At 38.2% G+C, this 15370-nt stretch overlaps 1 protein-coding gene across 1 annotated transcript in view; it reads right to left on the reverse strand.

Moving 5' to 3' along the window:
- LOC108574625 (synaptogenesis protein syg-2-like) overlaps positions 1–12904 on the reverse strand; it is a 135725-nt gene extending 122821 nt beyond the window's left edge. Inside the window, exon 1 of the mRNA XM_017937249.1 lies at positions 12781–12904. Within this exon, the coding sequence (XP_017792738.1) occupies positions 12781–12904 (124 nt within the window). The remainder of the gene's footprint in view (positions 1–12780) is intronic.
- Between the last annotated feature and the right edge of the window lie 2466 nt (positions 12905–15370).

Genomic DNA, 15370 nt, shown 5'->3' on the forward strand with positions numbered 1-15370 from the left:
GCAGTAAATTTTATAGTAAATCAACATACAGAGATAAGTAATCAGAAAGTGAATCAAAGGAAATAGGCAGAAGCACAAAGCTGCGCTTAATCATTCCTATGTTTACACAAAAATTATGTTTTCTCTTTTTCTCGAATAATCGCACAATGTTAGGTTAATATGTGTAATCTCTCAATATTTTTCAATGATTTCTGGCTTCGAAAATTCTACGGTCTTCGTCGCTTCCAAAGAAACCCGGACAAATTCACATGAAAGTATGAGGAAACATCGCAAAGTTTCGTCAATTTATGAACAATTTGATTCCAGCATGCATTCAACACCTTTCGCTGTTTTCTAATTAAAATGATTTCTACATCAGAATTAATTTACGCCACACGTTAAAAGTTTCGCCAAATATCTTGTGTACACGTATAAACCTCGTGCAACTTGAAACTGGAACGATAGAAGCAACTTATATATCAAGTTTCTTAATATTCAGCAATACACCCCAGCAGTTTCTTGGTTTGTTTGTTATGACTATTCGTTGCAATACTTTATGCGGTGCTTGTCAAACTCAACTGCCAAACTTTGTTCACCAAACTCTGTTTGCGAAGCAATTACCTCGAGTTGCTACTAACTAAATGCACAGGTAATTAAATCTGCGAAGTGTAGGATGCAGAAACACGTCACGCATGAAACTATCAAAATTCTAGTATTCTCTTGTCTACGAACTCAAAAATGGACAAAATTGAAGCAGTCCTGTCCACCTCCTGCCGTATATGCTGCTTCATTCTATACATAATACGTACGTACATATACAGGGTGGGACAGAAACTTTATGCACCTGGAATATTTCCGTTATTTGCAATAATATGGAAAAATATTATATACAAAATTTGCACGATATGGAGAGGGAAATAACGCGATGTAAATAGTTTTTACACGGATGGAGGCGTAGAGGAGATTTCAAGATCCATATTTTTTCTTTCGTTGTGTGAAATGTTGTTCAGCGTGCTAGCATTAATTCTTCTATATTATTATAAGTAACGGAAATATTCTAAGTGGGCAAAGTTTTTGCGCCACCCTGTATAATTGGAAAACATATTATAAACCGCTAGGTATATTGAAATTAATGAAATGTAACTTTAATTACCGAATTTCTATTTACGATATAAAAACTTGATCGCGTCAATTTTGCTTTCCGACTGGCCAAAGTTTAACAACAGTTTCACATATTCGCTGTTATTCGAATTTACATATCGCTGTCGCTTTGGCAGTTTCCTCCATCGTTTTTACACGGACGGAGGCGTAGAGAAAATTTCAAGATCCTCTCTACATTTTTAAATGGGATGCTATATTTTCTTTCATCGTTGTGTGATATTTGCTGTTTAGGGAACTACAGGTAACCTTTGGAGCCATACACCTTAATAATTTTTTACTCAACGTATAATAATCTTTCCAATTGCAGAATCAAATTTTACCCATTACCATTGAAAAACGCGAAAAATCCTGTGCTCCCTTCGATACCATACAATTTTTATTTCAACCATTTTTTCACATAACTAACTGTTTAATCCTCGACAGGTATGCCCGGCCGCCCGTCCCTTACATTTCTTAGCATGTAGCTCTATTGTATACAGGGTGTCCCGTAACTCTTCGAAGATCCGGAAATGGGGGGTTGCTGGGGCGACTCTGAACAACTTTTTCCGTTTCCAAAAGGTAGCTTGAAGCTTCGTTTTCGAATTATTAACGAAAACCACTGGCCAATCACAGCGCTCAGGGACGGGCGAACAGAGATTCACCCGCGCGCTTTGCACCGTTATTTTTATAAGGCTTAGAGAAATGGTTTTTTGCCCTCATTCCGACGTTTGTATAAATTTTTGAAAAAACTGCAATTAGTCGGAATCGCGAAGAAAATAGCGAAGGTCGTTTTTACAACATTTATATCTGAGCTCGTAGTGAAAATTTAAAAAATACGTTTTGTAGATCTATGTCAATGATACGCACGCTGAAAATTTCATCGCCTCACAATGAGTGCATTTCTGCAGCAATGGTTCTTAAACTATTTAGAGAAGAAATGCATCTGAGTGAATAACGTACAAATAACTGATAAATATTATAGTATAATTACAGATTAGAGAGAAAGAGATGAAAATGAGAAGAGACTTTTTTTCCAGAGCATAAATCACATAAATAGTTTGAACTGTTTGAAAAACTTGCAGGCACATTCGTTTAGAAGAATAAGAATTAAATACAGTCTTTAATATTATTTAACGTAAATTCAGTGTATTCTCATTGTACTTCTATCTGAAGCTTCATTAGTCCTAAGTTTAATAGCTAACGAGACATATTGCTTCGTTCCTCGAGAACTTGTTACCCTTAACGTCAAACTGGAGATTCAACATCACGAAAGATTTCGACGACCTGACACTGCTTACCTGACAATGTTTATCAACACCGGAAGTCCTATCACAAGTATCTAGTATGTCCATAATTTAGATATCAACGATATCATCGCTCAGACAGTTGCGACACAGCGACCACGCCCTGCTTCTCTAAAGTATCTTCTTCCTTTTCTTCAACTATTACTATCCAAACTTTTCTATTTATCGTTGTCACGTGAGCATTGTTTAAGGATTAGTCCAATTTTTCACGCAAAGAGATATGCCTCGAAAGTACATTAACAATTAACGCGAGCTCAGTGCAGCTTTATCCTATGTTACAGCATTTAATTAAGTCTAATTACTTCGCCCTCTTTTAAATTGCTAATTTAAGAATGCTCTTCGCCTTTTATTTCTTCACCGATTTGAGTGTTTCGTTCTTTTTAAATTGTCCTTTTAAGAAGACCTCGGGAGGGTGTGAACTGTGCAAGAAGATTAGGACAGTTCTCGATATACAACACTTGCTATAATTTTTAACAGAACATTGCACAAAGTATAATACGAAGTCATTTCAGAGTTTAAGCCTACGATGGAAACGTTTGGTAATTATTGCTGTTTAGATTGTTTAGTTTAGTTTACGATTGAAAAAACAGCTAGGCAAGAGGTAGGAAATTATTCTATTTTTGTTAACTAGTTATGCTTGCTAGAAAGTTTCCCGAAACTTTCTCAATAGCAGTTGACGTATCATAAACCCTTGGATTAGCGCTAGCAACTTGCGGCTTAACAGGTTTGCATCTTCTAACTCCGAGCTATCACCTCCAAAACGAGACGGCACATTTGGTATACAGGGTGGTGAAAAAAAGGTCTAAGACTTCAGGGGCTTATAATACTCACTGAGAGGAATAAAAACTGCTTAATCCCTTGACGACTGCCGTCGTATCGCGTGTACGTACTCCAACTTTTTCACATGACACTCGTGCCAGTAGAATACAGGGTGATTTTAAAAAATGTGACAAGATATGTATATGCAACTCTCTTCTAACAAGTGAAAATGAGAAAGAGTAATAAAGGACAAACTTGGATGGTGTAATAGAGCCTAGATTACGAAAATTGATTCTGCGAATGCAACAATGAATGTGCAATGTGAAATTATTATTTTTGAAAAAGGAATTATAGGTATAGTTCGATTGTAAATTGATTCTTCTAGACATCTCATGTATAAAAGTATAAGATACTAATTTATGGAATAAAATCATTTCATTGTTCAAATATTCCATTACTATATTCTGAACATTTTTGAATGTGATTTTTTTTTTTTTTACATTTCTCATAACATCATCGAGTTATGCGACTCTTGCATTTAAATAATTAATTTTAATTCGCTGTTTTCACCTTACCTACTGCGGCGATTCTCGTTTTCTCTACGACGTTCTATTCTGCTATGCATTCTGGACGTCGGCGTCGAATTTTCGAACTTCGGTGATGGGGGCAAATACAGAGAATTAAAAATTTCGATGTTAAATATAATTCCTGCAACTAAAAGTGTCCAACGAAATCTCAGCCTTCTTTGATCCCGAATACAACGGTGTGCTTGGTTTTTCAATAGCTCATACGGTTCCCGAGTTACGGCTAAAAGACGCGAGTAGACACCTATAACGTCGCGCTTGGGGTTAGTAGTTTTTCGCGGTTTTCACCTAACCTACTGCGACGATTCTCGTTTTCTCTACTGCGTTCTATTCTGCTATGCATTCTGGACGTCGGCGTCGAATTTTCGAACTTCGGTGGTGGGGGCAAATAACGAGTATTAAAAATTTCGACGTTTAAAATAATTCCTACAACTAAAAGTGTCCAACGAATTACAGTAACAAAAGCAGGTGAATGAAGCTCATTCTCAAAAAGATCACGTGGGAAAAGAATTAAAGGTTACTGTTGCCAAACTATTTCAACTGGTACACAGTTATTTCTTGGGTCAGTATTTAAAAAAAATTTTAATCAGTATTTTAAATAAATGGCCAGTATAATAACTGGTCATCTTATTATTATTACTTCGATTAACACAAAAACTGTCAGTATTTTCATTAAAATATTAGTAAACATAATAATTTGTCAGTATTTTAAATAACCCAACCAAAAATTTGAATTTTATTGATCAAAAAACAACTAAACAAAATTATACTGACAAAATGCAATTTAATACTGACAATTAATTATTTATACTGACCAAAATATTCATTCTTACTGATTTATTTTAAAAAATACTGACCACATAAATAGAAGTGATTGTTAAATAGCTGGTTACAATTCGAGCATTGAAATTACACGATATCGTGTAGAATTTACAACAGAACATCATCGAACGAAGAAGAAAGTATAAATTCGAAGAGATCTCTGCATCGTTGACCGGTTGATCTATGATTAGCGGAGAAATATGGATCACAGTGTATCTAAATACTATTTATCTCTTGTAAAAATGTCAACGACAAAATGCTTACTGTATTTCATCTTCTACATTCAAAGTGTGATATACGGATCAACTACAAAGGTGGTAATTGGTAATTACGCAATTCTAAAATTCGAGAATTGGAACTGTAAGTACTGTGCAGAGCTGAGAAATTGGCGTGCAGGACGGCACAGCGGCAAGAGGGTCCGAGGCAGGCCGATTACTGGCGGTCGCCACCACTCAATCGCTTTTCCCTAGGGGTGCGAGGTGTCCTTTCGAAGATTTCCTCCACGATAAAAAAAAAGGGGGGGACAAGAGGGGTACTTCACTCGCACCGCCCGAATCTTCCACTACGCGGTGCTATATGATTCGATTCGTCGATGTTATCGCGTTCGGTCACTAATGACAATACGCGTGCCCGATTTTTATGATTGTGTTTGTTAGGACAACAGATTGCCCTGAGTTTATGATACGGTCGACTAATTTGCTATTTTTCAGGATTCGAACACTTGATTTCCCTAGTGTGTATTTAATTTAACGATCAGTAGAAGCGCCTAGCGCTCAATTGGTGTTTAAACGTTTGCCCTCTCCCGCTCAATAGCAATTGACGTATCGCAAGCTTATTCTTCTGACTAAGGACGAACGGACACGTGTACGACAATGAACGTACTTTCCGGGATTTCCCTCTATTAGATATTGTACACATTTGCATCCTAGTAGTGCCATCGTTATTGATTTCTATCGATTAGTTCTAAGAGTCAGAGGGCATTATTAAGAATAAAGAATAAACGAAGTATTTGGTAGTGGTATTGAGGCTGTTGTTTGACACCTACCATCATATTTGTCAACACCTTCGACAAGCACATGGACGCTGATGAACGCCAGGAATCAGATAACCCCGAATTTTCCTATCCTTTCCTTCCATTTCCCACCCTTTTCATATGTTTCTTAACACTTTACCGACCGGTAGCGGTTGGACATCCTACGCACTTCCGACCGCTCACTCGGCCACAGATACATGCCTGACACCGGTTCTACTTAGACTCTAGGCTATCGCGCGGGAATATATGCTCTTTTTCTTATACCTATAGAAATGTTACAACAAACTTTGACCGATTAATAGGCTACCGGTCGGTAAGCGTCGGCGGCAAAAAAGTGATTAATAGGTTACCGGTCGGTAAGCGTCGGCGGCAAAAAAGCGATTAATAGGTTACCGGTCGGTAAAGTGTTAAGACACTCCTCTGGGCGAACGAACGTGGATGAAAGGACCGGGAGAGTGACAATTGAAAGAGACTTAAGTGACATTCTGAACAAGACACGCTGTACGAACGCGTAGACACTCTGAACATTTCGTGAACTAGAACTACTCGAACGTTACATTTTGTTATTGCTATTATTAAAATTGTGTTGCGAATAAATGTCATTTTATTTGCTAAATAACCGAGCGTCACGAACCTGTAGAGCTAAGAGTGTTAGAGAATGTGGGCCTGTGGAGACATAACCCAATCAGACCCGCATTCTTTCCGCACGCCAACTTCTTAGCTCTGCACAGTACTTACGTTGCAGTCCCCTGCTACCTCACGTCGAGGCTGTAGGTTCAAATTCTGTGTGTCAAGATTTGTAAAGTAACCTCGTATTGCTGGTTTACCGGAATTTCTTCTGGTTTCAATGAAAGAACCCTACTTTCTTGAATTCACCTCTGATTTATAAAAGTATTCAGCATTTTGAACGGTTTTATCGCATTTCACAAATCCAGCGAACAACAAACTTTTTCATTAATTGTAAAGGCTATTGCGATTAAGTTTAACTCGCTTTAAGAAACTTAAGATAAACGGAAGTTTGAACGTAAGATAGACGAAGAAATTTGCTTATTAACCGTCGGCCGACGAAGCTGGGTCATGTGTGACTCTTATTATTCGCGTTTGTAGAAGGTTCGTCGGACTACAGGGTAGGAAAAAACTTTGTCCACCTGAAATATTTCGGTTATTTGTAGTAATATGGAAAAATGTTGTACACAAAACTTGCACGGTATGGAGAGAAAAGTAAAACGAGGCGTAAAAGATATTTCAAGATCCTCTCTACTTTTTTAAATGTAATAATCATCTCCTGTGATAATCTCATTATCATTCAACCATTAATTATTTGCAAGACTTAGTTATATTTTCGTCGTCGACTCTCGTTACAAAGGATGTTCCGTGCTAGCTAAAAGCAGCTTCCAGACAGCGAAGTCCTTCACATTCTTAAACTTCTGAAAAGTTTCACGATAATTCCTTTTGGCACACACGTATGCACCAATCGATCCTTTATAGAGCAAAAAAAAAAAAACTTACGAGACTGAATTGCCTCGTACCGACAAATAGGAATGTCCAAAACGGGGTAACGTCAAAATATTTATGGAATATTGCAGGACGAGAATGAGCGAGAGAGAAAGAGTGCCAACAAACGGTTCCTACAAGACGGACTCCTTTTCGTACTTGTGTTTATAGTCGCTTATTTACCAGCTTCAGCCGCGCCAATCACAATTACCGTGATTCCTGATTCGTTCGTCCTTGGTAAAGAAAAGGGGTATAAGAATACGCGCAAAAATGGTGTTAGATAAGCATCAGTATCGTGACCACTATTATATTCAGCATACGGCAACCGTGAAGCTGTATCGGCGATTAATAAAACTACTATTCCTACAATACAACATCACGAAGTTGAACGTCCGGCACCTGGCACATAGGCCCTAATTTAAACGGCCAGGATGGGCTCTCCATTAAGATACACCCACCGAATGCGGCCCAGATGGCCTACGTATGCGACGAGGAGTTACGAGGTTCCCCACCACATTACTGGATTGACTTTCCACATTCTACCAGTTCTCCAGATTGGTATCGGAACCGATTGGGACGCAGCTCACTCGCCGGCAACCAGGAAGAAGGGTCACCTAACCAGCATTTGGCTTTAAACCATTACCCCCGCGAATTCAACATCAACCGAACAGCCCTCAGGGGAAGAGTGGAAAAAACACCCGCCCAAGCATCCCCAGGCAACTTAACCAGAGGGAGAGCGGAAACCTCGCAACACCATCTCTAACATGGCTTGAAAGACCGGCAGTTCTGCGGTACTGTTCAAATACATCATCGGTCGGATGCTCGTGGTAGAACCCAACACCACTCTCAGATGAGGGACCTCACTCCTTTCGACTCCGGTATTTGGAATTCACGTGGTGTAAAATAATTACTACACGTAGGTTGTGCAACCAAAAATGTATTTATTCGTAACAATTAACGTTTAAACTAATTTTGTGCGTAAATGACACGACGCGTGTAGTGTGAATGTCTACGACAAAAAGCTCGAACAATGCTTACTTTACTCTTTCGAATCTAATTATGGAATAACCTACAGGGGCTCTTTCGGGGGTCCTTTTATTAAACCTTGGTAAACATAGGGACGCATCACTACTGATCCATGACGCATCCTTGGTGACACGTTCCACCCAGGGCTCGTACGAGGCATCTTAAGATTAGATAAATAGTATACGTCATAACACCCCTTTTTCCCTGGGAAAGTCCCAGGAAGTGGGGGCTCTGGCCCACATTGCCAAAGCAGTACTCTTGTCTTCGAGAACGAAGAAACCGAAAGATGTTTGAAAAACATCTCTCGACTCTTCGCCTCGAGGGCCAAAAGTTGCCAGGCCTAGGTACGTAAGCCCCCCGTGGCGGACGCCATAGGTCTATCTGCACTTCGAAGTCCAGGGGTACGCTAGACCCAAGGCTCCAGCAGAAAACTGCAGGAACCACCTTGTGGAATGTCTACGGGACACAGTTGCCCCGTACCGCAAAATAGAAAAGTCTAATACAGGGTACATTTGTCCCGTACCGTTAAGTAGGAAAACCTGAATTATCAACCCGAACTTAAGATCATTTCAATTTGGTGAATATAGCGATAATTAACCAATGACTACATTAACGAATGCAAATTTTTGGTGAATGGAGAGACTTTTCATTTCAAAAATACCGTAAGAGAGGAGAAAGTTCAATTCTTTAGGTCATTGTGTAGTATGTATTAAAAAAGAGTAGGAAAAGAGATACAAGGTACTGGGGTGAAAGCCATGACATAGGTTTTTGTGTAGACGACTGCTTCAAGATCTACCACACGAGGCTTTATTTTTAAGTTATTTGGCTCGGGTCGCACAGTGAAGTTTCCGCCACGCGGTCGTGCTCGCCAAGAAGTTAATCAATATACTGAATGTTCGGCTACAGGTGGCAGAAATTTTAGGGGACTAGACGGCAAGATCAAACGAAAATCGAGAGTAACGCATTTCGAATTTGATTTTAATTTTTAGTCATAAATAATTATAAAATTATTCATGGATTAATTGGTCATATTGGAATACACATAGAGCAGATTATAGCAGGGGAGATTTACTGGTCTAAAAAACTAATAGAGCATGTTTCCCTGCTTACTCAGTGAAAAGAGCGGAATAAATTTTGTCACGTTCGGCGACACTTTACAAAGAAAATGGTCGATTAAACATTAAATCTGTCTCACATCTCATATCTGAACCTGTTCTATCAGATTTTTGTGTGAAGATTTTAGAGAGGAAATATTAATGCTTGTTTTCAATGCAAAAACGTCACACACGTAAGCTATAAGTAGGTATCATTAATGTCATACAGAATTATTATAATTGGAAAAGAAATATTTCAATTTTTCGCTAAAATTTTCATATTTAATATTTAAAAGACTGCTTCATTTTTACACAGTTCTGTCGAACTGTTGGAAAACGTAATTTTGAGAAACACGCGTTCAGAAATTTGAGTTAATATTTTAAAAGCTATTTGTTAATTTACTTTTTACCTGTACTTCTAGTCTCGTACAGTGGATTACTCTCTTCCTGGACATGATTGCACTGTTGTAGAATTTTATTTCCACAAACAGTAAGAGTGTCTTTTATCCCTTGTGTTAATACAATTTTTTCATTTACAACATAATTTTCATTCCAATTATCATCACACTTTTCTAAAATTCCGTTGATTCCTAAATATCTAACCTGATGTGCTATTTTGTCGACGCGAGTATGCATAACGAAGTGTGAAGCCTCGTTATTATTTTAAGTATGCGACCTAATATCGCCTACCAAATTTCAAACGGTCCTCAAGTAAAGGGAAACAGACATTTTTATATGAAATTAGTCTCAAACGAATTATTTGCGCTTAATGTACATCATGTTAAAAAAATTTGTAATCAAAATTAAGAAAACGGAAGACAAGCAAATATCAGCTTCTTGAGAAAGTGCCTCTAATATCGCCTACCTAAGAAATTTTGATTAATTTAAACATTTACCTACGTTCCCAGATATTTTACTAATAATTCGCTTCGACAACGAACCTTGTATAATAAATTTTACGTTCTTTCCTAGGTCTTCGTGAAATGAAGGGTCGTATACATAATTTTCTACGCCATCACCTAGGGTATATGTTAATATATTTCTGTATAAACCTTTCCATATAACCACTTTCATCAACTAGAAGTGCAGCATATATGCTAAGGATTCTCGCCAGTAGAAACTTTATATATTTTATGTGGCTATCGCTACATTTTTAACATTTCCTCTTCTGCTTCAAAGTGCTAGATGGTAATATTTATTTAAACTTTTTGTTAATTTTTGTTTAATTTTCATTCGCAAATGTTTGTCAAATATTTAGACACAGGTTGTATTTCGTCCTGATAAACCCACGGAGTTGTAAGCTCCACTTATGCTCTTTCTATTTCTCTCGCAATTCTATTTATTTTGTCAGTATTTTTTTTTAATTAACGATAAGTACTTTTTAAGTAAATAGTCAGTAAAAATGAATATATCGGCCAGTGTAAATAATTGTCAGTATTGAATCGCATTTCGTCAGTATAATTTTGTTTATTTGATCAATAAAATTTAAATTTTTAGTTAGGTTATTTAAAATACTGACAAATTATTATTAATATTTTAATGAAAATACTGACAGTTTTTACAGTGATCGATGTAATACTGACCATTTATATTACGTACTGACGGTTTTATTTTAAATATCGACCACTTATTTAAAATACCGATTAAAACTTCTTTAAAATACTGACCCAGTAAATTGATTTCGCGATGTCGCGTTTTATGTTTAACGTGTTGTAGTGTTCTGCAAATTGAGTCGCGGTTTGCTCCCCTATTCACTAGACCTTTTCCTAATAGACTACCATTTCTTCAAACAAATAAATTATTCCGAAATGAAGACACTGTAAAAGTAGAATTGCAAGAATTTTTTCATTCAAAGACTAACGATTTTTATAAATTTGTAATAATGAAACTAGTTATAATCGTTGAAAAAAGTGTATAGAATCGTGTCAGAATAACTTTATTTTTTCAAAAAACACAATGTATCTAAAGTTTAATTTTTAAAAAGCCGACGTTTCATATGCACCAACCTAATAATTGTGTAATAATTGTACTATATCGTATTTGCGATATTGTTCTCCTTCCCTTGGAAGGTGACTTGCGTTACTTTACAAAGGAAAGCCTGTCTATTAGATAGGATTGACGTGTGGGTAGAACGACACTACTTCTTTTCTAAAACTTAATAAATAAAATATATTTTTGTCACAATGATGTGAGTCGCGAGGTACGTACATAATTGCTGGTCTTGAATGGTAACTGACTGTGTTGATCTGGAGTGATGTAGGGTGTTTCACAGGAGAGTTGGAGAGGGTGTGGTTATGGGTGCGTTTTTCTTGTTACGCGTGATTGGCGGAATATTAGAAATTTTGGTTGACGGAAGGTGGGAGTTGCCGGAAATGGATTTGGGAAGGGAGCGATGCGTTGGCGAGTGTCGTAGGCAATAAAGACATAAAGCCGGTAGATCTGGTGAAACATACTTTTTGAAGGTTTAAAGTGAAAGCCAATGAGACTGTCATGGGGGTGCTGCGACATCGGTTGGCCTTATGGGTTTATTGCTGCTACGTGTTTTAATTGTTAGGTTTGGGGATTTGAGAGGTATCGTGTAGTGAGTAGAAAAAACCGGAAAAGGAAAATAAATCAACGGAATATTTCTTCCCCTGTGTTGCATATTTACACTTTTTCTTTTTAAATATTGCACACCTTTTGTAGAAACCTTGTTAATGCCCGTGGACTTTCGAGCCTTGTAGATGTTTGCACGATGTTGTGCCGTCTAGATACTGGTTCGAAGGACCACCCAAATGATTAGGACTTGTAAAAACTGATCTATGGTATCGCGTGATGTGAGCTGGTTGCTCCTTGGTTCTCCTTGTTCGCGGTGGTTGAACGACTACTCGACGACTCACTCTACGACGTCGCGTCTCGGACGTCCGTGAGAGGGATTTTCGTTGGGACACGCTGATCGGTTAATGGTTAACGATTGCATTTGCCAATCAGCGTGTCTAATAACGTCTTTGCCGCCCTTACAGTGCGCCCTTAGCGCGCTGTCACCTTGGAAGGGTGGGAGACGGTCGCGAGGGGTGGGCGGAAGGTCCCAAAAATCTGGAATTTCCTCCGGGTGACTGATCGGCAAGCGGACCGTTACATATTCGTGGTTTATGGTATGTTCGTAGGCTCTTGAGCGCGAAGGACGCAAATTGCTAAAAATCTAGCAAAGCAATTCTAGTGACCCTCGCAGGATGTAATTAGACCCGTGCAAGCAATAAACGAAAATCCTCAACTCAAAAATAACCGTTCCCGGTCGATCGTGCCATAAACCGTTTCTACAGAAAACCTAACAAACCTCCTGATCCTACTTTCTCCAACCTCACCGACTATCTCTTTCCATTCCCTCCTCTTTTTTTTTCATATTCCTGAAACGTGCCACAGAATAATAACGAATCAACGAGGGAAAACAGATCGTTGGTGTTGGTTTTCGAATTTGATACCGTTAAATAATTCCTAAAAACGAAAATGCTTTATTTCGCAGCAACTCATTTCGATAACCATGACGTATGCAGCTAACCACATACTGTCAGTTGTGGTAGTGCGTAAATGTGCAACATGTACCATTGAGCATATGCAGTATGTTGCAAAGCCGCATGTATGATCCTTCACATGCTCGTGCAGGTGCAAGTAATAAGCCCAGCTGGACATATTCCGCAATCTCCTGAACGATCTCTTATCACGAGCATAAACTGTCCTCCGACATTACAGAATATTCGATTTTCAATCGGTTTTAATAAGAATCACATATGTACGCTCTTTTCTTGATAAAAATTCACCTTCTACAACAGCTAAGTGGTAACCACTGCAAATATCGGGTGGTTCCGAAAGTTCATAGCGAAACGTGAGAAAAATTCAAACTGACGTATCTCTGTTTCTAATCGAAATATAGCGACAAAAAATAAAAGGGTATTTTACTCGTTATCTGAAGACGAACTCAACGCACTCCTCAGATTATTCGTAAGGTGACCGCGAAAGGATACAGAGGGTGGTTCGAAAAGTTCGTAGTGAAATGTAGGAAAAATTCCAACTAACGTGTCTCTGTTTCTAATCGAGATATAGCGACAAAAACCAGAAGGTACTTCTCACTCGGTTATTTGAAGACAAATCCAACGTACCCCTAAAATTACTCCCGGAGCGAACTACATTTTCTGCGGTGGAACGTTACCACGGAAAATTCAACATCCACGCTCCACTGTAAAGAATATAATTCGACTTATATCCACCCCCGTTCACCTTGCGAATTATTTTAGCAGCGCGTTGGATTCACCTTCGACTGTCGAGAAAAATACTTAATTATTAATTATTAAAATATTAATTTGTTTCTCTCTACGTCTTGTACGGTTCTGCAAATATTCAGGATGATATGAAAACTCAATTTCTTCGAGGGAGTGTTATTAGCGCCATTTGAACTATATTTCCACAAAGTTTCAAATTTTTCCGAATTTTCGGATTACCAAACTTCCCTTGCAAGTAATTACAAAAGTAGCGTAATCAAGGGATGGATTGCAAACATAAATACATTAAACTCATTGTCATAACTGTTCCCAAAATTTACATCTCGAAATAAGATCTTGAAAGAGTAACTCATCAGTAAGAGTGATTTTACTTGTTATTAGAAAGAAAAGAACACATACGTGTTCCGTACGGAACAACGGTTCCCAAAAAATCATAAAACGGCTCTGACCGAGCCTCGACGCAGAGGATTAACGGGACCGTTATTATTGTACCAAACGGCAGCGTAACACATTTTTTGCTACCCATTATACCTATCCTCTAATTAGCGACCTAGTCTTTTCCTTCTCCGATGTTCGATTTCCTCTCCTTCTGAGATTTTCCAAAACTCTAGCCACCTCGACCTTCCACCCCCACTTTTACCCTTTCCCTATCGTTCCAATATTGTACCTCCAGATTTTAACTCCGCCTACACCAACTCTCATTTTCTGTACTCCTCCAATTTTTCAAGCAGTCTCCCTCCGAACACCAAACGATACACTCGAAAAACGATCAGCCGAGTCTGTTGTAGAATCACAAGCCGAGACTTGTACCTTACCAATAAATTAAATTAAACTTCCTCGCTAGTTTCTCAGTGTAAGACACTCCATTCGTCGTGATCCAAGTCCCGCATTCGTGGACCGACACGACACCACAATACGCGTGCTTTGTAATAAACGACAAATTAACAACTAGTTGATGGTAATATACCAATACAAACGAGCAACGTATTTGAGTATTTTGAAAGAGGGGCAAGAAGAATGGTTCCTCGTCTGAATAAAATCGCTATTATTTACGTATGACTACCTGGGGAAGAACTTCACATAGAAGTACAACGGAAAGAGGAGAAGAACGTTCTTGGTAGACCAATGTACCGAAACCATAACGATCTGATGGAGACGATAAAAGAAAGAAAGCTCAATTTACATTGTGCACATTAATGCTGAATTGACTAAACGAGCTCTGAAGCAATGGCGTGACAGCAGTAAAGTCTCGCTACGTCGACACTTTTATTTGCGTATGCCGTTGCACGATTCCTCGTTTCACACCCGGATGCGTTTTAACTTTTACTACCTTAGTGGATACTTTATTTGACGAAACGTGAACAATTCGATGACTGCGGTTGCTCTTCTAGAAAAATCCACGTTAGAGTTTAAAAGGAACGCGAACCCGGGGTGAAAGAGTTTTGCACGGGAAAAGAAACTCTCTACTGGAAGTTCTTTAAGTTTCTAACAGACGACACGATATGCAACTTTTTTATCCGCGCAAATGAGAACACGGAAGAGCAATTTTACATACGAATGGAATATAAGAACGAGAGATATATGTATACGCGTGGCATATTGTTTGTAATCATTCTTAACTGGAAAGTCATAATAGAGATTTGCAAATATACAAACTTCCCTCGCTATAAGACACTTTCTTAATTCGGAACGATCCAATTGTACGTTGATATTAATTTTAATTTTGTGTAAAAAATTAAGAAAAAAAGAGTTTAAACGGTAAAACCACCCTTCAGGCCTGAAAATGGTACCTGACTTTGGCATTTTTTTTTTTAAAGAAAATAATTATTTTAATCGAAAACTTTTCCTAAGGATTTTATTATACTAGCTGTTCCGTACC

This window comes from Habropoda laboriosa, unplaced genomic scaffold, assembly GCF_001263275.1.
Source record: "Habropoda laboriosa isolate 0110345459 unplaced genomic scaffold, ASM126327v1 scaffold11, whole genome shotgun sequence".
In the NCBI taxonomy this organism is placed as follows: domain Eukaryota; kingdom Metazoa; phylum Arthropoda; class Insecta; order Hymenoptera; family Apidae; genus Habropoda; species Habropoda laboriosa.